The sequence below is a fragment of the Stomoxys calcitrans genome, chromosome 5 (genome assembly GCF_963082655.1).
Source record: "Stomoxys calcitrans chromosome 5, idStoCalc2.1, whole genome shotgun sequence".
Lineage (NCBI taxonomy): Eukaryota > Metazoa > Arthropoda > Insecta > Diptera > Muscidae > Stomoxys > Stomoxys calcitrans.
The window spans coordinates 128260138-128284267 of NC_081556.1; the positions used below are offsets into that span (position 1 = coordinate 128260138).

The window sequence follows — 24130 nt, forward strand, 5'->3', positions numbered from 1 at the left end:
CGATGGGGGGTAGCTGTCGCTCTTTCCGCAGTCTAAGTAAAGAGGCGTGAATCTCGACCAGAACCTAAACTGTAATTTTTTCTCACATTTGATTTTTTTTTTTACCAATGATTTCCTCACCTCATTCAAAATCCCCTAATCTTCATAAAATAGGTATGTGGTAAGAAGAGTTTGAAAACATTTTGTCGTCGATGGCATAAAGGCTAGGCGTAAACTTTACAGCTAAGACCTTTCACGTCAGCCTCATGTGTAAGAAAACAAACACGCAAGTCAGGCCACAATATTGGAAAAATTTCATCAAAAATTTGATTTAATATTAAAACTGAAAATCTAAAATCTCTAATTAACTTCACTTTAAATGTTCAAATGGTGTGGATTATATAAAGGTTTTAATAAGAAAAATCTTTTTTCCCTGGCAACAGTCAACAAGTTTCAGCGGCTAAATGACGGTGGGGGGATGGTGATACACAAAATTATTACTGATACTTATGGTGATAACTGTTGTTGGTAAATGGGAAATTTGCAAAATTATTCTGCATGAGTCCTAAGGACTCTTGAATATGTTGAGTAGGAGGAGTAGGTGGTGGATGACGATGATGAGCCTGAAGATATAGTGATTGAGTGTGATTTAAGTTATTGTAACTTAAGCAGGTTCTTCTTAAGTTTTGCTCCGACATCATCACAAACGGCGTCGACAATGCAGCTGTTGTTGTTGTTGTTGCTGTCTGTCAGGAGGTCGACGAAGATGGCGTTGATAATGATGACGTCGACAATATGTCCATTATTCATCTCTCGGGATGGGCAAAAATATAATGTCAGTTTGCCGTAGGACTAGCTGAACTCAAATGATTAACCACACCATCAGGGGCCACTGGCATATCTGGGCGCAAACGTTTATCCTGATGCAGGGAATCGGATAAATCTTTATCACTATCTTCGCCATTGCTAAAGGTACCGGGTAAACGTCTCTTCAGATTGCTATTCAAAGACTGTGCTATGCCCTCATCCTCTGAAGTTGAATTTGCTCGCCTAGGGGTATTGGCAGCACTGTCATTATCCAAAGAGGCTATAGCTGAAGCTGCAGCACTTGCTGCCGCTTGGAAACCATCTTCAGAGGCACTGTCTTGCGACACTAAACCGGTGTTCGAATTATTATCCTGCACTCCCGAAGGTGTGGTATAGCTGCCCAATTTTGAAGTGGGATCTTTTTCGATTAATTTTTGAGCCAATAGACGCAATGATATCAAAGAGTTCTCACAATCACTGGTATCGATCTCTGTAAGACTAATGCCAGCCCTTTCGATTTCCGCATAGGTGCCAAAAGGCAATTTTTGCAAGCATTCCAGTTTTTGGACATGTGTCTTGGATCTCAAATGTTTGGCCAAATGGCCGTGTATGCGAAAAGCTATCTTGCAGTCGGTACACTCAAAAGGCCGGGGATTCGAAGTTGTGGGCACACCAAATGTTGAAGTCATTATGACCTTGTTTTTATGGGCCTCCGATCGTTCATGCTTCTGCAAATGACCCTGTGTGCGAAAGGATACCCCACACGGATCACATTTGTATTTGCGCTCCATATAGTGAATGTTCATGTGCAAGGCCAACTGCGATTGCTTTTGGAAAGTTTTGGTACATATGGAACACACGGGACGTCCGTCGGCATTGGTATGCGATGGGACCCGTGGATGCACGGGTAAAATTTCATTGTTATTCGTTGTGAAACCATCTTCGCCCACTATGACGGTACGTGTGGGTTGTTGCGACGAATTGCTACTATTTGAACCTCCACCAGAAAGTACTCCGGAAAAGTCTGTGGTACCCGGTTGCAACACGGCGGAGGGCAAATTGGAATTGTGTCCGAGTTTTTCATCACTTTGCGATGAGGGCTTTTTCGCAGGTGGCTCTTCATCAGTTTCCTCGCTCTCATCTGAAGATTTAAACGTTTTCTGAACCTCATTATTAACCAATGGACCTGGAGCTGATGCTGTTGATGCTGTTTCGACATGCTCCACAATCTCTATTTTTGGCAATTTCAGAGACATTACTTCCATTTTAGATTCGCTTGTTGCTACCACAGATTCCCGAGAGCTTACCACCACTGAGTTGACCGAGGATACGCTGTTACAAACCTGTGTAGCGCACGTAGTTATTGTAGTCGTCGACGCCATGGAGGCAGGATAAGTGGGCGAAGAAATGTTGGTGGTAATGTCGTTCGATGTACTGGTACCCGAACCGCGGCTCAATTGAGTTTGTTTGATTTTATAATATTGCAGGGTCTGTTCGCGCCTGTAGTCGTATAGCATCATGTCTTCATTAAGATTTCGCACTTCTTCGGATATGCCCGGCTGGCTGCGTGCCACTTTGGAGGAAACCGAAATCATTGTTTTCAAAAGACCTGACTCATCACGATTGCCTCCAAATATTACATCCTCAATTTGGGCTTGTGTTTGCACTGGTCCCGGCAAAGAAGACAAAGCGGGTGGTTTGTTAGGCTGAGTATGGGTGATAGTTGATGGATTTACACCGACAGAAGTTATGGGGGTTGAGACCATTATGACGGGTTCTGGACAGCGGGGCTTGGTTAAATCCATTGGTGCCGCTTCAAAATTATTCGCAGCAGCATTGTTAAGTTTCTTGGGCATGGCTTCTTCTGGATTTGAGTAGTACTGTTCCTGTTTGTGATAGTCAAAGGGAGGCTTTGGAGATGTATACGATATTACTCGCCTAATGGCCGGTGTGGGTGTCGTAGAGGATGAGGAGGTTATAGATGCTGCAATTACTGTCGTCGCCACCATCACCTGGTTGGCAACTTCCGAGTTCTGGGTGTGTATTGGAGGAGTCATGGAGAGCGATAGCAGACATCTAGCCGCCTCATGTTCCAAATGCGATTTGTTGTCCTCTGCGGCTGCATTGACATTCATACTCGCAGGCACATTGGAGCGCGCCGCCGAATCTGACTCATTGCTGCTCTCGGTTTCGTTGTCACTGGAATCACCCTCAGAATCGGACTCTGCATTGCCCATGGACGAGGTCCTACCGCCGGCAGAAGTGGAGGATTGCTGATCGAATTCCATATCAGGTTCCAGAAACTCACCATCGGCTGGCATAGGTCCTGGGTTGAGGCCCAATTCTATGCACTTCTTATAATGGGTCTTGGATTGCATGTGCTTGGTCAGATTGCCTTTGGTCTTGAAGCTGAAATTACAATGCTTGCAAGTGTAGGGCCTAACATCGGTGTGAGTGCGTATGTGTTTCTTCAGCATGGAGGGTTTCTTGCAGCGTATTCCACATTCAGAGCAGACATATTTACCACGTCCCCGGCCTCTGATGTAGGTATAGTTCTCATTCGATTCGTAGCCACCCACCAAAGTTTGAGCCGATGATGTGGAAGCTGAAGAACTGGACATATCTTTGGCCGCATCTTTAGCCTCTTGTTGAGATTTATTATTTTCCTCTTTGGAGGGAGAGGCATTATTATCGGCATCACTAATGGCAATAGGTTTCAATTGATGGTGATAAAACTTGTCTTGGGTATGCAGGAAGGGAGTCATCACAATTTGCTGTGCGGCCACCACAGTGTAGGAAAGTTTTTTACTTTCGGCCATGTTGTAGATCTGTATCTTCTGTCGGGAGTCATAGAGGGACATGACTTCCTTGGGTTTCAAACCCAAGGGATGAGGGTTATTTTCAGCACACTGCTGCCACATGCTGTACATAGACAGCTTATGCATATCCTGCACATATGACGGCTGTGGGCAGTTCAGGGTACAGTAGAATGTCTTGGTGCTGGATTTCAAACCCAAATAGGTGTAAGAATTTCCATTTAAATACAGTTGGACACATTCCTTGGATGGCCTTGGTGTTTCGGGTGATATCAAAGGCAAGGTATTGGCGGTGGGAGTAATTCCATGATGTCTCTTGGGGGTAAAAGTTCCTGGTCTTAAAGGTAAACTTGTTGGCCTAAGGAATTTCGATTTGGGTTTGGTCTCTCCCATTGTGGTGTCTACATTTTCTCCACCTGCACTCGGGCTGGTGGTATCCACATGCAGAGGTGTAAGATTTGTGGCAGATGGCGAAAGAGCTTTGTTCGAACCGGAACTGGCGCTAGGTTGTTGTATTATCAACTGATCTTTGGCCACTCTTTCCAAATTGAAGTGGCGCGTTTCAGCATCTGTTGGTGGTTTATTTTCAATGACTTTGCGGGGACTGAGATTATCGGCCATGCGCAAAAAGTTGAAAGACTTAAAGGACTTCGCCGCCTCTCCTCCAGCTGTGGGTTGTAAATTATTTTTGCTATTGCTGTTGCTATTGTTGGCGGCTGAATTCCAGTTTCTTACGTTACGCATATTTGTTGAGGGTGGAGCCTTGGCAAATTCGCTGGGCAAATTTTGTACACCACCAAAGGTGGACACTGTCTTAGCTTCATTGCCTGTGCCCACATTCATAGGACTTAACGCTTGCTTGCGGTTAGGGCTAACCGTTCTGGACTTCTGCTGTTGTGGCACTTGTAGATGCTGTTGTTGACCTCCCGCAGATTGTTGCTGTTGCGGCTGTTGCTGCAGGTTTGCTGTAACTGTAGCTATGGGTAGGGGCATTTGTGGCGTTAAACTGTTGGGCCCTGGCATACCCGGTACATGGGGTATAACCCTTTCCGTTGGCGGCAATGTCAGAGGATTGTAAGCCGTTATTTGGTTAATGGGAGGAAATTGAAAATGCTGTGGCGCTGACGACGAAGGCAACCCCAAACCCAATTTCGGAGTTAGTTGAGACGTATGAATTAAGGGCAGGTTCAATTTTGATTCCTTTTTAGGTGATACCTCTTGAAAGCTGCCTCCTGACAGTAAGGGAGTCCTAATCATTTTTGGGCTTTTGTCCACATCATCACATTCTGAAAGCGGTATCATGCAGCCACCGGACGAAGTGAAACGTTTCAAACGTTCTTCCTTCTTGGAGAGTTCCAAAGCATTTAATGGTTGCATTTCTCCACCGCTGGTTATATTCGCTATTCGCTTGCTGCTGGTGGAGGCAAATTTATCCACAGCATCAAATTTTAACCGTTTGTTGAGGGCCAAATGATCATTGAAGTTGACATTGTTGTACATTCGATCATCATGCATTTTGGTTATGATAACTTCTTCCGACTTGTGCTTGGAATCGTTCGGTGTATAATCCACTAGGGGAGTTTTGCCCAAAAGAGGTCCCGGTGAGGGTAGAGGCGTATCAACAAAACGTGAGGGCAATTCATTAAGGGCCAAAGGAGATTTAGTTATGGCCACTATAGTATTGTTGGCGGCAGGCGATGATGATGGGGCTGAGTGACCCACCGATGTACTTGATAAAGAATGCATTGTTATAGAGCTGCTGTTACTGGGCTGTGTTGTGGTGGCCGATGTTGTAGTGGTACTGCTACTCTTTGAGGTATTCGCCTGGGAAGCGCTCAAACGATTAAGCACCAAATTGCTGGGCTTAGTTTTCAATTGCGACCAAGCAAGTTTAGCCAATGAAAGCGGGTTTTTGGAGAGAATTTTCAAATCGCTCATATTCAATGGCATGTTATTGGAGCGAAAATATTTGTGAGATGGTGAGGAGGCGGGAGAGTTCGCACTACTGTTATTGCCTTGACAATAAGTGCTGTTGTGCAATTGTAAATCTTCAGCTGTTCGAAACTCCATGGAGCACAGGGGACATATGTAGACAGCATCTTCCCCCTCACCCATGGGTACCGCGAGGCCACGGGCATTCAATAGTAGATTTTTAATTATAGAGTTATTGGGAGGATATTTGCCACCTGCTGCCGAGCTGGCAGCTAGGGGTTGGTTGGTCTGCGAGCTGGAGTTTGACGAATTTGAAGCTTCATTTACGGTGGCTACATTCAGAGTTTGAGAGGCCGGGGACTGCTGCTGTTGATGCTGCAGCTCTATCGAATGTCTCTTCCGTGGTGTGGCCGGAGGCGGTTGTTGGGGCAGTGGACCTTGCGGCTGCTTTGAACACAAATCTAGGCGTTCCTCCAATACTATGGAGGGCTTTGATTTCGAGGACAAGTTTAGGGGAACATTAACCATATGCGATGGCGGCGGCTGCACTACTGCAGCGGCTGTAGTAGGAATCTGCTGTTGCTGCTGCATTTGATGCGGGGGTACGACGGTGAGAACATTTGATCGATATTGGTGAATTTGAGCTGGCGAGTGGGGTGGGAGATTTTGTTGCGGTGCCAGAGCTGCCTGCGATTGCAACTGGATATGTTTTGCCACCAAATGCTTTGAGGTACCATTTATGGGCATAGCGGCGGTGGGGGCTTCCTCCATTGATTTTTCAGCAAATATTAAACGTTGCTTTTGCAAATGTTGTTGCTGTTGCAGTTGCTGCTGCTGGTAGATATATTGTTGCTGCTGCAGCTGCTGCTGTTGTTGTTGCTTTTGCACTATGACCTGCTGCAATTTTGCATTTGTGGCTGATTCACTGGGCGGACCACCCGTTGTTGTCTGCAAAGATTGTGAGTTGCTGGATGAACTCGTGGGATTGGTACTATTGGCATTTGTAAAGCTGCGCGATCTATTCAGGGTCTTAGGATATTTCTTTTGTAGCAAAAGTTCTTTATTTTCCACTATGGCTTCGTTTTGCGATATGATTTTATTAATATGCTCGTTCAGTTTTTCTTTGTTCTAAAAAACAGAGGGCCGAGGGTCAATACAAAGCTAGAAACATTTTAAGGGTCAAAACAACTTACCAGGGTCACTTCGCCAATCCCTGCACTGTGTGAGGTTTGTAAGAGATTTGTATTGGAACGCTGACCTACCATTGTCACCTGCTGTTGTTGTTGCTGCTGATTTTGCTCGGCCAGAACGTCCATGGCAACTTTGTTACTAACTACTTGAGGTTGAGTATTTAGAGCTGTTGCTGCCGATGCAGCATTAACCAGATAATGCAAAGGGCTTTGTTGGGCGGTGGGATGTACAATATTAGATGGGGCAGGAACAGCAGTAGGTTTAGGTTGATGTAGAGTATTGTTGGCAGGTGACTGTCTTAGGCTACCACCAACACCACCCCCTCCTAAGACTAATGATGGCGATGCCTTTAAATGATTTTGGGCTGTAGAGGCTGCAGCAACGGGCTGCTGCTGTTGAGATGCAGCTGGAGGAGGTAAAGAGAGAGGAGGTGGTGGTGGTGCTTGAGATTGTGTTGGCTGCGGTGGCTGAAGCGAGGCGGCAACAACTGCTGCGGCGGAATGTTGTAGCTGCTGTAAATGTTGTTGCTGCAACTGATGATGCTGCAACTGATGATGGAACTGTTGCTGCTGTTGTGGAGTCATTAGATGCAGTGCAAATGCCTGTTGCTGAGCAACCACCGCAGCAGCTGCCATGGGGTTGAAAAAAGCTTGATTGCTAAGGTGGGCCGAGGGATGCAAAAGAGCCGCTGGTGCACCAGGAGGTGGTTGACTCAAATAAAAGCTCAAAGGCGATGCATGAGTCAGCAAATGGTGTGGTAGAGGTGGGGCTTGATTTTGTAGTTGATGCAATTGTTGCTGTTGCTGTTGCTGCTGCAACTGCTGCAATTGATGGCTACTGATATGATTATTCAACTTAATTTGGGTACTTGGCGACTGCGAAGGATGGTGGGGTGGTGTCGGTGTAGTCACATGGTTGGGTGAGGGTTGCGGCGGCATATGCACCAATGTTGTGTGGGCGGCAGACGATTGGTGAGCTGAGACTAATTTTTGATCCTCAATATATAATTGCTGATGACTTAGACTCTGTGCTGGGGTATTACTGGATTGTGCTTCCACAAGTTTTTGTTGTTGCTGCTGCGTAAGCGTTTGAAATTGCGGGGGTGTCTGCTGTTGTTGTGGTGGCGTCATTATTTCACTTATGCCCCCGGCTAAAGTCATTGTATCTGATGTTGTTGATGCCATCGCTAAAGAAGATACAGCTGCGGCTGCAGCGGCCACTGCTGCTGCCTCCTCTTTGGGAGATGCATATAGCGAGGCATTATGAAATTTTGGTTTATATGGCTTATAATCAATGGCTTGCTTTTGAGATGTGGTTAATGCCGCCGAACTAATGCCGCTGTTTTGGCTAGTAGCGCCAGAGATGTTAGCTGTTGCCGGAGGCAGGGTACCCGCGGCTGGTGAACCTAAAGGCAGTTGATGTTGATGCTGCAGCTGTGGCTGAGGACTTGGTTGCATATAGGCGGCGGTTCTGGAGGAAATTGGTGAGGTAGGTGGTAATGGCGATGCCCCAGCAGATGAGGCGGAATTCATGGGAGTAGGAATTAGGGTATGCGGTTCACTAAGTTGCTGAGAGTTTGTATGGCTGCTGTTGGTCAACTCTTCCAAAGGCGAACCAGTGCGACTTAACTTTAAAAAGAAAATAGCAAATGGTTTTAAGAATTATTTTGGAAAAGTACTAAGCATTGCTATTACTTACCAATTCTGAACTACTGTTGCTTAGTTCAGGATCAACGTCCTGATCTGATAGGCCATCATCTGCATCGGGTGGCACTACAATACCTTTCTGGCGGGCAGCATGTGAACGAGATCTAAGGGAAAATAAAAGCATGAGTGCTTCCTAGTGAAAAAAAGAAAAGTAACTGCTTACCTGCGATGCTTGTAAAGATTACTTTTCGTTTTGAAAGCAATGCCACAAATGTCACAAGGATAGGGGCGTTCGTTGGTATGGGCTCTAATATGTTTCTGAAGCACCGAGGGCTTGGTACAGCTTAAATTGCAATAGGGACATATATAACGACCTCCGCTGCTAACGGCAGCACTCACAGCACTACCGCCACCAACCGCAACAGCACCACCACTACCAACTGCTGGTGAGTTGGGCAAGGTAGCTGCATTATGAACAATATCCGCATTACTGCTAGAATGGTTTAATTGTTGTGGCGTCTGTTGTTGAGGTTGCTGTTGTTGAGCTAGTTGCAACAAGACTTGACTTTGCAAGAGAGCAGCATTGTCCGTAATCGTCTCGTTCTGTTGCTGTTTGTTTAGATAACCATTTCTTAAATGCATCGACTCACTTTTTGGGGGATTCACTCGAGAGTCCTCCTTTTGAGTCGCTGTTGCAGCAGAGGAAGTCCCGGCATTAACTTGTTGCTGTGATAACGCCAGCTGCGTTGTTGGTAGTGGCGGTGGTGATGAAACTGATGAACTGGCCGATGACATTGATGTGGTGCGCAATTTTTCAGCCTCTTGTTGTAACACATCATTCTCTGTTGTACTTGCTAAACGTTTAAATTTTTTGTGTAAATATTTGGAATTATTCCACGCCGCCGCAGAGGCGCTGCTCTCATTTGACACTGCTGATGTTGCTAGAGCAGTGTTTACTAATGTATCACTAGTGCTGTTCTGATGGTCATTACTTTGTGGCTGTTGCTGTTGTTGTCGATTATCACTTAGATTGTGTTTACTACTACTATTACTACTACTGTTGTTGTTGTTGTTGTTGTTGCTATGTTTATTCAAACTATTATCACTTTTATTGAAATTTGAACTATTACTAATGCTATTTACAAAATTGTTGGTACTACTGCTGCTGCGATTATTCGCCGGCGACGCTGTTGCAGCAGCCTTCGCATTTGTATTATTATTGGCATTGTTGTTGGCGGTGGTGTTAGCTATTGTAGCTGATGTTTGTTGTTGTTTTTGCTGTTGTGTGCTAGCAGGTATTGATTTTGTTTGCAAATTAGTTTCCTTCTCCGTCGCCGCCGCCACCGCTGCTACAGCTGTCGACAGAAATACTCTCATCGTTTTAGCAACATCCTTCGATTGTTGCTGTTGTGGCGACGCTTGTCTGTTATCATTTTTTGCATTTTGTTGCTGAGCTGCTGCAGCCGCCGCGGCTAATTTGGCTGCTTGTTTAGCTTGTTTTGCTGTTAATTTCTTTTGTGGTTCTGGGCTATCTCTATCTAAATCACGATATGTTTGTTGTTGATTTTTCTTACTGTTGTTTGTTGTACTCTTACTTTGTGGGTGTTGATGATTGTTATTGTTGTTGCTGGTCTGTTGTAGTTTTGTTTTATTATAATATTTTGTTGTCGTTGCTCCTGCTGCTGGCGTTGTTGCGGTAGTAGCTTCCATATTGCTAAGATTCGTTACCGATTGTGATTGATCTTTTGTACCGCCAGGATCATCTAAAATGACAAGAAAATAAAAACAAACAAAAATTTTATAAAAATGGCAATGACAGGATATAAACAGGTTGCAAAATTTTTAATTTAATTTGGTTATATTGCATTTAATTTTATTTGATGAAATTGCATTTAATTGAATTTAATTTAATTCAATTTAATTTAATTTAGTCTTATTTAATTCAATATAATTTAATTTAATTAAATTTAATTTACAATAATTATGCATCCATGTATAACTTTTCTTTTTCGGTTGATAACTACTTCATCAATTTTACCGAAGGAGAAAGCTCACTTGACCTTTCGTACCTTAGAACCTGCTTAGTTGGATTTTTATCAACGGAAATTTAAATAAAAAAATGATGAAAACTAAAGTTATCAATAATAACAACAACAAAAGAACATAATGCCAGCAATTTAATGAACACAAATAAGAAATCTAGAATTTCTGGAAAGATATAACGACAAAATGAAATAAAAAAAAAAATTCAAGATAAGACTAAGGAGTCAGTCAGTCATTCGGTTAGCCAGGCAGACAGCCATTGCTATGACATTTAATACAGTAGAACTGCTCACAATAACATTTTTTGATAAGAAAATAAATAATTTTTATTATAAACACATTCAACGAAAGAGAACACCACATACCTATTCGCAAGCTTGTCAATACAAATGAGACATCTATGGCCCATGACTCACAGGGGCGGTTAGAAATACGAGATATCTTTCAGATAGAATACTCGCAGATAGTATGTACACACACTCACGTACGCACGCCTCTATAGCTATAAAGATAAATTTGAGTATAGATTGTGGGTGGTGCTGTGTTGGGTTCTTCCTTTTCAAGTGGTGTTGATATATATTCGAGAAGGTTTTGCACCGTCGAAAAAAAAAACAAAACATTTCTCCCTATCTGTTCACTCTTATCTGAGCTATAAACAATTTCACCGATACGTGGTTGAATTGAAGTCACAACACTCGTACTCATTCTCACCTCATCCGGCTTTCAAGCAAGCACCCTTTCGAATCTCCTCAAATTACCCCACAGACAATGACTAAAGCCTTTTCGACCGCCCCACATTACTGTTGCTGATTGTGGTGAAGAAGAATGCATACAATCATACAGCATACATATATACATACGTACATATTAAATAGGCACTCGCTTCGCTATTATAGAAGTGAGAGATATGAAATCAACTTTGAGGTTTGATATCAATTCTCTGGTTACGGGGTTTTTGCTGCTAATAATGTCATTATCAGTATTTTTTCATTATTTTGGTTGCTGAATGTGTATATTATTAATACATGAACATACGTACACATTCACAACACTTTCAGACTTGCACATTCATACATACCTACAGTTGACAATATCTACAAAAGTAATAATCGTAAAAAAAGTCATACATACTTGAACAACTGACGTCAGCAGCACCAGCTAAGCCGTACGTCGTCGACTAATGCAATAAAACTGATAATTATTAAAACAAAACCACAGAGGGTAAAAAATAAAATAAACAAAAAAGCAACAATAAAAATAACAACATTTCGTAAATTATATTGTTGTTGTTACCTTACAAAAAAAAAAAAAGAAAATAAAAAAACAAGAAAACCCAAGTCTGTTGCCAGACAAACAAAGTAGCACCAAATCGACAACACCATCCAACACCTTTAGTGACTGGCATATGTATAATAAACACCCACTGGGGAATACCTTACAAAATAGCTGTTCTATATGTGTACTGTATATCACATTCAGCTAGCTGAATTACACATTTGTTATCGCTACTTACAGGTAGTAACGAATGATTCATCTTTAATCAATTCAGCCATCTGAATTTGATATGTAGTTCTATTTATTTAGCCAACTACGTTTTTTTGGTTATAGTTGCCTTAACTGCCAGCTGAATAACAATTTTCGTTTGCTGAATAAAGCAATTAAAAAAGATCATTTTATGTAGATAGTTGCATTAACTTTGAAATTATTATAATGAATATAATGTCGGTTCTGTTACTCAGCTGACTAATATAATATTTTAGCAATACATGAATACAGAAGGCAGAATTTCGGGCTATAATTCGATTTCCCAGCACTTTATTCAGATTCTGATTTTTTGGCATTTCTCATTACTTTCCTTTTTACTTTTATTCAGATTCTGATTTTTTGGCATTTCCAATTACTTTCCTTTTTACCTAGCTGAATATCTATTTTATTTCATTCAACCAGCTAAAAAATATGCACTAAGGAATATCTCGCCAAATCCTTCTAAATATTATATTCAGCTAGCTGAATTGCTTATGTTTTGATTTTGACATGTTAAATTAAATTTCGTGTGATTTTTTCAGCTTGCTGAATATATTTTTTTAGAATTTGTGGTGGCTGAATTATTCTTTTCTTTAATTATCTAGCTGAAAGAATAAAAGCAAAATTCAGACATTTTAAATAAAATCAAAATATTGTTGAATTTGAAACTTTATTCAGCTGGCTGAGTACCCGTTTCAATTAATTCAGCTAGCTAATCAATATCCACTAAGGAATACTTTCCCAAATAATAAGCAGCATTACCCAATGGAAATTATTGCATTCAGTTACAACAGAATGATTGACTTTAGATGAATTCAGCTATCTGAATATGTTTCTTTTGTTATTCATTTTGCTAAGTACGTTTTATGGGTTATATTTGATTTATCTACCATCGGAATAACATTTTTAGTTAGCTGAATATTGCTTTAATTCTAAAATTTTCCGCTTGAACTTCGAAAATATTCTGCTGAATAACTAAAATGGCAAGATGTGTTATTCAGCCAACTGAATAATAATACTGACCTCGTCCTCTAACGATCCGGATCTCCCCATGGGATTTTCGCCGTCCTAGCTGAATTGCAATTTGATTTGAACTTAAGAAAGTGGTGAAATTAATTAATCGTATTCAGCTAACATAATTCAACAGCAATTAGTTGGCTGAATGTGTAAATTCTTTTCAGATAAAGGAATTGCCAAATAAAATTCAGCTAGATGGACTATTCAATAATGTTTATCTAGCTGAATTTATATTTATTTATATTTATGAACATTTATCTAGTGGAACTAGTCAATTAATTATATTCAGCCTAGCTGAATTGAGAAATATCTTTTTGTAATGGACTTCAAAAATCTATATGTGGCGGAATAAACCAAACAATGTTTAATTGACATAATCAGCCAGCTGAATTATGCTTTTTTAAGCTATTTCAAGCGACATATCTAAAACACTAAATGAAACGTCCATGTTCAGCTAGCTGAATTACAATTTTTCTTTTGTTATAAATACGATGTTTGTCTAAGGATATCAAAAAGGTATTACAAACAAATTTAGCTTCCTGTATTCTATCTTAAGTCTATGGCAGCTAGTCAATTCAGCCAGTTGAATTGCAATATTTTTTTATAGGAAGCTGGCTGAATAAAACAAAAATTGCCCCATTTATCATATTCAGCTAGCTGAGGGCGCAGAGGTTAGCATGTATGTCTACAACACTGAAAAGTTCGTGTTCTGGAGAGAACATAAGAAAAAATTTCAGCGGTGATTATTCCCTCTAATGCTGGCGACATTTGTGAGGTACTGTACTATGAAAAAACTTCTCCTTAAAAAGGCGTTGCTTTGCGTCGCGTTATACCAGGAAGTTCCCTCATCATTGAGCATAAAGTTGAATTGGATGCCACTCAGTGATATGTGAAAAGTTTGCCCCTGTTGCTCAATGAAAAGTTCATGGACAAGTTTGCATTGAGACTAGAAAATAAATGAAATGTTCGCATTCAGCTGGCTGAATTACATTTTCTTTTTATTGCAAATATGGTATTTGTCTGAGCATACCAAAAAATGGTATTAAAAATATATTCAGCTGTCTGAATTCTATCTTAAAGTAATTTCAGCCAGCTGAATTGCAAAATATTTTGTAATAAGTTGTAAAAATAGATTAAGTTCGTGTTACATACATAATCAGCCAGGTGAATTCTATCTTAAAGTTGATGAAAGCTAGTCTTTTCATCCAGCTGAATTGTATCATAGTTTGTATAAAGCTTTAAAAATATAAAAACTGGACGAATACAACCAACATTGCTTAATTTATCATATTCAGCTTGCTGAATTATGCTTTTTTAGTGATATTTAGTGAACTATCTAGGAAATAAATGCAATATTAACATTCAGCTAGCTGAATTACCTTTTCCTTTTGTAGTAAATATGATGGTTTCCCAAGTAAACCAAACAAAGGCATTCAAAATATATTCAGATAGCTTAATTCGTTCTTTAAATTAATGAGAGCTAGTCTATTCAGGCAGCTGAATTGGGAGCAATTCTATTAAGACAGCTGAATTGAGAGCTATTCTATTCAGGCAGCTGAATTGGCAGCTATTCTATTCAGGCAGCTGAATTGGCAGTTAGTCATTCAGGCAGCCGAATGGGGAGCTAGTCAATTCAGGCAGCTGAATTGAAAGCTATTCTATTCAGGCAGCTGAATTGGGAGCTAGTCTATTCAGCCAGCTCAATTTCATATATTTTTGAAATAATATAATAAGGGCTGTATAATGTATAATATAACTTTCTAATATATAAAAATCAACTTGTGTTTATTTGTTTGTTCGTTATAGACTCAAAAACGGCTGAACCGATTACGATCACAGATTGTGTAGGTTGGTCTGGAAGGAGCGTAGGCTATATAAGTTATTGATATCGGAAGGGCGCGGACCTTCCCCCTAATGCCAAAACACCACCCAAAATTAAAAGTGGACCGACCGGGACAATATCAGGCCACTTAGACTCAAATTTTAATACCATATTCGTATTCTACTCTCTAATACCTTTCACTTGATACCTATATTGTCCCGATCGGTCCACTTTAAATTTTGTTCCAAAAACTCCACCAAACAGACATATTGGACGTTCATGTCAATATGGGGCTCAAACGAAAGTCGTTCGGGAGTAGATTAGCGAATCTGGCATACAAAATCAGATCGGAGTATAGGGGGTCACCGCACCCCCTAAAAAGGTCGCAAATGGGCATATGAACCAATCATGACTATATGGGACTCGGTTTGTTTGTTTGTTCTGTAGAACCAAAAACGGCTGAACCGATTACGTTGAAATGTTCACAGATTGTGTAGGTTTGTCTGGAATGAAACATAGGCTATATCATTTTTTGAAATCGGAAGGGGCGCGGACCTTCCCTCTTATGCCAAAAACACCACCCAAAATCAAAAGTGGACCGATCGGGACAATACGGTTATCAAATCACAGGTATTAGAGAGTATAATACGAATATGGAATATGGTTCATGTCAATAAGGGACTTAAATGAAATGTATTCGGGAGTAGATTACAAATATGGCATACAAAAGTAGATCAAAGTAATGTGGGAGTTCGCCCCACCGCTAAATGGACATATTAGCAGACCATGGCTATATAGGACTCAGATGAAAAGAATTTGGGGTAGATTACGAATATGACATTAAAATTTGCATTCAAGTCTAGGTGGTGCTTTTTCAAATGGGCTTTTTGACCAATTATGACAATATGGGACTCAATGATAAGGGGCCTCCTTTTTACAGCCGAGTCCGAACGGCGTGCCGCAGTGCGACACCTCTTTGATTTTAACATGGCGTAGTACCTCACACATATATTGCCAGCATTAGGAGGAGAAATCAACGCAATTTTTTCTGATGGTCTCGCCAGGATTTGAACCCAGGCGTTCAGCGTCATAGGCGGAGATGCTATAGGGCTCTAATTAAAGGGATTTGGGAGTGGAGCACGAATTTGATATACATATTTGAGTCGAAATGTCTGAGGTGTCATCCCTCCCCTAAAAAGCACTTCTCATTACCCCTTTTTACAAAAACACCAGATCTCGGAGATTGGCAATGCAATTCGTTCAAAATATTTTGCACTCTTACAGCCATCAACAGTCGGGTGCCTCGGGGGCCGCCCAAAACTCGCCAAATGGTTATACAGGCCGACCACGCCAATAAAGAGCTCAAACGAAAGGTGCTTGAGAGGATAAAACGAATTTGATATCCAATTGAAGAGCCATGTGTTTGGGGAGCCGCCCCACCCCAAAATTCCTCCTTAATCGGACGTTTTCATCGACCATGGTAATATGTGACTTATATTTTAAAAGCTATTTGGGACAAAGACTCTGGGGTCCACCCCATCCTCAAACTGAACTTATTTATCGATCTGCCAATTGGGGCTCATATAAAATGTATTTGAAAGTAAAGCACGAAGCTTATTTTTACCTAAAGGGCCAAGTGACTGGGTGGCCACTCCTCTCCCGAAATATCCACTAGACCGGAAATATTTACCAATACGGCATTATAGGACTCAAAAGGAAGGCATTTGGGAGAAGAGTAAACATTTGCCCAGGAACCGAGCATGGGCAAACATCGCACGCATTAATGAAAGCTATCCTATTCAAGTTTAAACTCAATGATAAGGCACCTTTTTTACAGTTGAATCTGAACGGCGTGCGACACCTCTTTGGGGAGAATTTTTTAAATAACCATTCATGGCATGGTACCTCGCAAATGTCACCAGCATAAAGAGGGGATACCACCGCTTAAAAATGTTTTTCCGATGTTCTCGTCAGGATTCGAACGCAGGTGTTCAGCGTCATAGGCACGTGGCACGAATTCGATATCCACATTCAGGACGGAGTGCCCGCACCCTTAAAAGATATTAGAGAGTTAAAGAAGGCGCAGCGGAGCGGGCCCGGTTTGGCTAGTAATGTATAATGTTCATTTTTAGCTGAATTTCCATGGAAAATAGATCTATTGATTAAATTAATAACATATTGTAATATAAACATATTCAGCTAACAGAATTTTATCATAAGACCTTTGGCATCTTACCTCAACTATAACTCAGCTATTTTGCTTACTTTCTTCACCAGAAAATATTGAGAATAAAAACCTATTTTAAGCCCCTCTAACTACTTATTGGCTATGTTATGCATTAGAGCGTAACAAGTTTACACCTATTCATCTAAGTTTTTACAAAACCACATAAACTGGAACGTGTCTTGACAACAAATTGCACACAGCACATCAGAGACACCACCTTCAATTTGCAAAACGATGAGGGTTTGGGGTGGGTTGTGTAACTGAAAACGACAATAACTTTACTTGTTTAGCTAGATCATCAGAATATAGTTCCTCTATAAATATCATCAGACAATGTGCAAAAGCAAAAAAAAAACGCTAAGATCAACAAACATGACAACGGCGATGACAACGACACCAGCTATTCATAGAGAGTCATCGTAATAAAGAAAAATTGTGCAAAAACACAAAAATCTACATTCATTTGTATGTCTGTAGAGATATAAAATATTATGAGCAGCACTGTCAACAATTGCGGAATGCATGGTAAGAGTCATTCCTTTAGAAGTTGAAGCATTTTCAAGAAATTTTCTTAGATGCTGGTTAGTTTAAACTTAGCATTTGGAAATTAAAAGTGAGAGCTAGTGTCCTTCAAACACAGTGGTCCAGCAAATAAAACTTGCTGAATTTATTTGCAGCTTTGTGAGGGAAGTTCAAGACATTTAAAGCTTACTTGTGCTTCAAAAGCTCACTGGTGAAATTATAAGACAATGTCCTACTTGATTGCAAATGCAATTTTTTCATGGACATTCCATTAAGGAACTGGGGCAAAATTCACACATATCAATGAGTGCTGTCCGATTCAAAGCAGTGTGTTGTACCCTGAGACGACAGCCTCAGTGCCGATGAAGAACTCCATCGGGTCAATCCAGTACGTACAACCGGCTGTCATGGGATTGAGGTAGGTACTAAGATCGTTCAAAGAGGAAGGATTTCGCAAAACATTGTTTCCTTATTGTAGAAATCCTCAAAAAAGCGCTTCTTCAATAAAAAGACATATAGGCAACACTCATATCATATGTTTTACCATCAGCATTATTTTGGTAAATAGTGTTATTTGCACAAAATTGTCACAACTGTTAGTTATATAAAAGAAAATTTTTTTCATGTTGGCCCAAGTTGAAAAACGTTTCGTCGACGCTTTTAAAGAATGCTTAATAATGAAATTGTTTTCACAGATTTTTTCACTTTTTTTTATATGGAGTTAATATCCCCCCCTAAGCTCAATTATAAAGGGTTTCCTTTTTATAGCCAAGTCCGAACGGCGTGCCGCAGTGCGACATCTCTTTGGAGAGAAGTTTTTACATGGCATAGTAGCTTACAAATATCGCCAGTTGTAAGAGCGAAAAACCACCGAATAATAGGCCTTGCCAAAACACACTAAAACAATGCTTCCATACATGAGTGCAACTTTGAATGGGGAAAAGAAAATATCCGCTTACGATAGTGCAACGAAAATTAGCTAGTTTCAGCACTAAAATGTTTGTGCATTGGAATAATCTTCGCGTTAGTTCGAAATTCTTCCCTTATATAATTACTAATAAAATACAAGGAAAAAACTTTTGTTTTCAATTTAAAAATAAAGGCTGGTGCTATATTCGCTGATATTCTTCACCAATTGCTTTTATTATTTTTTCACAGCTTGTGACTCTGTAATTGCATTCTTTCCTCTGTCAGTTATCAGCTGTTACTTTTAGCTTGCTTTAGAAAAAAAGTGTAAAAAAAGTATATTTGATTAAAGTTCATTCTAAGTTTTATTAAAAATGCATTTACTTTCTTTTAAAAAATCCGCAATTACTTTTTGGGCAGCCCAATAGATTTTAAAGCAAATAGACTTGCTGATTTCATTCAGCAGGACTTTCCCTAATTACTTATGGTAAAATTTTAATAAAATTTTTATTTGTGTAGTGTTTCAAGAAAGTAACCGTGAAAAATATGGGTTTTCAACGGTGAAAAACGAACATAGTGCCAGCCATAAGATACTAATTTTAAAGCCGTTTTTACGTTTTGACTAGAAATTATTACTAAAATTCTTCATTTAAGGGTTGGTATTCTATTCTGCTTTCGGAATAGTCGCGGAAATCTTCAATTGTTCGGCGAGCGAAATTTGACAGTTATGTTTTGTTTTTATTTTCATGCCAAAAGACGTTTTTCATCAGCATTTATGGTTTTATTATTTTTGATTTGCAAATAAATATTATAACAAAAAGTAAAAAAAAAACGAACAATTGAAACCAATAAAACAAAAATGAAGCCGACATTGATGTCAATCGTTGCCACTAAAAATTTCTTTTTGTCATTTTGTTTACTATAAACAGAGAACTACTTTTTCGCCTATTTTCCTCCAGCGTTTCGCCGATGTTTTTCTTTATATGGAGTTCGACAACATCGAACAAAATACTCAGCTTAAGATCGTTTACTGTGGAAAGTTTTCACAAAACATTGTTTCCTTTTTTTTGGAAATAAAAAGACATGTAGACAACACTTCCACCATATGTTTTATCACCTGCATTATTTTGGTAAATTGCGTTGTTTACGTAGTGTTATCGCAAAAAATAAAAGTGAAAGAGCAATATTTTCTAGCAATTGTTATTTATCAAAAAAACAATGAACGAAAATGCAACGAATATTCCTTTTTTTTATCATGTTGGCCCAAGTTAAAAAACGTTTTGTCCACGCCTTTAGTGAATGTCGCATTTCCACTCAATGAAGAATTTAGTACTGGAAATGAACAGATTCCACAGATTTTTTTCACAATTTTGTTTATATGGAGTTTCACTGTAAAACTGAAGTTAACAACCACCTTTAAGGAAAAAAGTCTTTAATTTCGAGTAGTTTTGTTTTCGTGTGTAGGACTTGATGCTTGACTAAGCGTTTAGTTGAAGGTATCAGACTGTCTGCCATAGATTCCAAAAATTTTTCAGTTCTTTCGAAAATGGTCTTAGCCTACAAATTTTTTCTATACTCTATAAGTTGCCATGGAATGTCCCATATACATTTATGTGAAAAAAAAAATATTTATTTTTTTTTTATGCCAACCTACAGCAACAGAAGCAGATAAGAGAGCTGGGTTTTGAAATGACTTAGCAGCTAGCTTAGGTTAGCCAGCTAGATAGCAGGGGTTTGCTAGCTAACTAGCTAGCAAAGCTAATAAAACACTTTAATTATTCATATTCCATATTCACACACTGCACGAGTGAGAATAGCAGATAGATTTTCTGCGATATTGTGAATATGAGCTGAATTCATGTTCATTGGCTGGCTGGCTAAATAGCTGGCTGGGTTGCCTTTGTTATAATCGAGTCGTTGTTTTTGTTGTTAAATTCGCTATATGTATGTTTCTTATTTTTAAATATATATATATGAAGTATTGTTATTATACATAGTATATGCAAACATTATCATACATTTTTTTATAATCTTTATTTGTCTACGAAGTCACAAATTAATAAATAAATAAAACAGCACATACTGGTTTGTTTAGCAGCGAACAATTTTTTCGGGTGGTTTTCTAATTCTATCTGACAAATCGTTGTAGCCCAATTTGTTGTTTGTGGCTGTGTGCGTGATGCTATGTGGTATTTCGTTGAGTGTTTTTTTGCCAACATTTTGGCAGTCAGTCAGTCAATCAAACACAAGAAATGTAGATAAGATTTATTTCAACAGAGTTGTATGTTGCCTCTATCTACGTGTTTTTGTTGTTGGTAGGCGGTAGTATTGTGAATGTTGCGAATAGTTCAAATATTGATTTGAGTTTTTTGATTTATGATACATGTTACGATGATTAACGTTTCACAAAAAACTAAAAAGAAAATAAAAACTAGTTTTATTTTTTTTACGACAAAATATTAATGAATTGAAGAAAAACATCAGCTAAGCTTCCCGGCAAATATGCTGAATAAGGGAGACAATTTTAAATAATTAGGAGATGACTTAAGGCCAAAACAGATTGAGCGCGTTGAGCTTTGTTTTTGAGTGTCGCGTTGCCACTCTGCACACAAATCGCACAAAAACAACTCAGGGTTCACTAAAAGTGGAGTTACATACTATGCGCGCGCATTCAAAACGTAACTCTGCAAACAAATCCCACATAAGCGATGTCCAAAAGTTAAAGAATTCTTAACTTTCACACGTTTTGTGTTGTCAATTAAAGCATCTCATGCCAAATTTTGTAAAGATCGGATCAAAATTGTGGCTACTAGCGGCTTTAAAGACCATATCGGATGCAAGATATACACGGAGACCATATCTAAATCTGAACCGATTTTAATACAATTTTGCACACATGTTAAGACGTCAAATGAAACACATCACGCAATTTTTTAAAGATCGGACCAAAATTGTGGCTACTACAGCCTTAAAAGGTAACATCGTATGACAGATATACATATATGGGAACTATATCTAAATCTGAACCAGTTTTTTTTCAAAATCAATAGCGTTGGTGCTGAATTTTGCAAAATTGTATGACAATTCGACAACAAATGCGATCTGTAGCTTGATCACAAGAATACATGGACAGACAAACAGACATAGATAAATCGAATCAGGAAGGTTTAGAATCGAATCGATCGGTATACTTGTCAATTTGTCTAGCTCTTCTCTTCCGAGCGTTGCAAACAAATGCACAGTTGAAATACCCTGTACCACAGTGGTGGTGTAGGGTATTCAAAGTCCGGTTATGAGAAGGTACCACGAAATGTTGGTTTCATAAAGTCCAACCTATTTGTTCGCAACCAATCACCCTGAAGGGGTGACCTTCCGCAGTCCATCCGCTTGACAGAGTAATCCCAGCTCCTTTTAATCTCGCCATAAATGAAAAAAGAAGCGTTTTTTAAAAATGATCAACGATAAGTGTTGCATTACATTCAGTTATGAGATCATTAGGCTTGGTTAAAGGATTGAAGGATTGTGTGCGTCCTAGCAAAAAAAAAATTTAGAGAGAATGGAGATGAAAAAGTGAGAGAGAAGCGACACATAAACTGAAATACTCATTGACTTTAGCTCCGGCACGCCAGCCAACCCCAGCCCTTACAGAAGACCACCATCTCGGATAGCCAGGACAGGTGGGGGTTACTCTATCGCCGTAGCACTCGCAGAATTCATCTAGATCCAAACGTGTCCAGCTCGTCAGCAGCCTCGTTCCCAGTCAACCTTAATGACCCGGGACCCAGCACAATCTGACGAAACCGCCCAAACGTCTGACTTACATGATCCTCGTCCAGGTTTTCTCAGCGTCGCATCTCCAGATTTAGGATTACATCCAAGACTATGAGGATGGCGAAAACCTCAGCCTGAAAGATCCTACACCCGTCCGTTAGATTGTTCCAGTGGCCCATAAATGAAGCAAGAAAGGAAAACCGAGCGATACGAGATTCTTCTAGTGGTCTTAAGTTTCTCCGACGTTCATCAGCAGATCAATATGAACTAAGTTCCCTCGTAGGAGAAGGCAGTACCCATCAATTGAGCAAGGCAGGATATGTCTACATTGTTCTAGTGGTCTTAAGTTTCTCCGACGTTGATCAGCAGATCAATATGAACTAAGTCACCTCGTCGGAGAAGGCAGTACCCATCAATTGAGCAAGGCAGGATATGTCTCCATCTACCATATCAAATATAATCGGTGACTAACCTGTGGGCTACCGAGCTGAAGGAAACTGCAGACCTGAGACTTACTAGGTATTTCTATCTCGCTATAAGTGACAAGTGAAAAGAGTCACTCATTCTAAATGACATAGAAGATTTAGCCAGCGATGACAGACGATGTATCATGCATTGCACTCAGTCAGAAGAGTATTCCAGTGGTATTACTACAGGTCCTGAGTCAGCCTGATGAAGATCTGGAAATAGCTAAGAACTCACTTTGCTCTTAAAAAAAATTAGGAACAATCAATCAAGCAAGGCATCGAAAATACATCTCGCGGGGAAGCTTCGGACACATTGAAAACTGGAAACTTAAGGGTCACCAGACTATGTGGTAGATGCAGAAGTGTCGAAAAAAGGCGCCTGCCACAAAAGGGAGGGATGCCAATCAACGGTTTTATTGTCGGTAAGAGCGAGGGCGACCAAAGGTTAACAGACTCACTTAGTCAATTAAGATCATAAATTCAGTTGCATCATGCCAAGGCCTCAATTGGGAATCGAACCTACCACCCCCGCACTGGTACTCCGAGCATGCTACCAACTCTGCTACCGGACATTAAGCTTAGATTGAGAACAATACACGACAAATTAATTAAGCAAAGCAGAACCACCTCTGTGTGGTATGAAGAGGTTGCCATGTCAAATGCAGTCGGGAACCGATCAGATGGCTCCCGAGCGATCGGAAATTGGATCGACGTGTCGACTGAAGCCTAACCATTAAAAAGTCAAAGGCCAAAAAAAGAGGAATGTAGGGAAAAGTTGAGGTAGACAGAGGCCTTTCTACACTTATGCTCGAAATTCTTCTTATTCTTATCAAATAGGGTCTAGATCGGACCATTCAGATTTGGAAATGGCGGGCTTAATCAACGAGAAGCCTGACAAGTGGATTAGCGGAGGGTACGTGGTGTGATCAGAGGTACCGACGCCAGCAGGAGCAACGGGAAAGAATGGCAGTAGACCAAAACCTAAGTCGATTATAATGAAGGCGTCGCATATCTCGGCCTTGAAGATCCAACTTTTTGACTTTCGAAGGATTTTTCATGTTCCCATAATTTTGACTAGCCCTTTGTGAGCGTTAATTCTTTCAAAATGGGTCAATGCGAATTTTTTTCGATTGCAGGGTTTAGGCGACGCGTACCAAATACCTGCAACATCCTTCTTCATTTACAACTTGGGCGTTGAATTTCCCAGAGAGGGAAAATTATCGAAGATTTCAGGAAGTGCTCCTGTGAGTCTGGCCTCTTCAGTTGTAATCACGCTAAAGACTGAGAAATTAAGCTTAATTTGGGAAAGGATCCGTAAATGTTCTATATGTAGTTTAATTTCTTGAAGGAGTCAAATTGTTTATTTTGATATAGCAATCATATAAACCGATCTTACGATTTAAGGTCTTGAGTCCATAAATGGCCAATTTATTAAACAATTTCCCTAGAATTTGTAGCAC

The 24130-nt window shown here is 40.0% G+C and overlaps 1 protein-coding gene across 4 annotated transcripts in view; it reads right to left on the minus strand.

Annotated features, from left to right (window-relative positions):
- Window positions 1–576: 576 nt before the first annotated feature.
- The window catches only part of LOC106080959 (zinc finger protein 40), a 244170-nt gene continuing 220616 nt past the window's right edge, over window positions 577–24130 (minus strand). For all 4 annotated transcript variants that reach the window (XM_013242590.2, XM_013242591.2, XM_059369102.1 and 1 more), the window contains 4 exons: window positions 8595–10134; window positions 8424–8535; window positions 6728–8353; window positions 577–6662 (listed from right to left, as the gene is read on the minus strand). In XM_013242590.2, coding sequence (XP_013098044.2) covers window positions 816–6662; window positions 6728–8353; window positions 8424–8535; window positions 8595–10134 — 9125 coding nt within the window. In that variant the 3' untranslated portion in view covers window positions 577–815. The remainder of the gene's footprint in view (window positions 6663–6727; window positions 8354–8423; window positions 8536–8594; window positions 10135–24130) is intronic.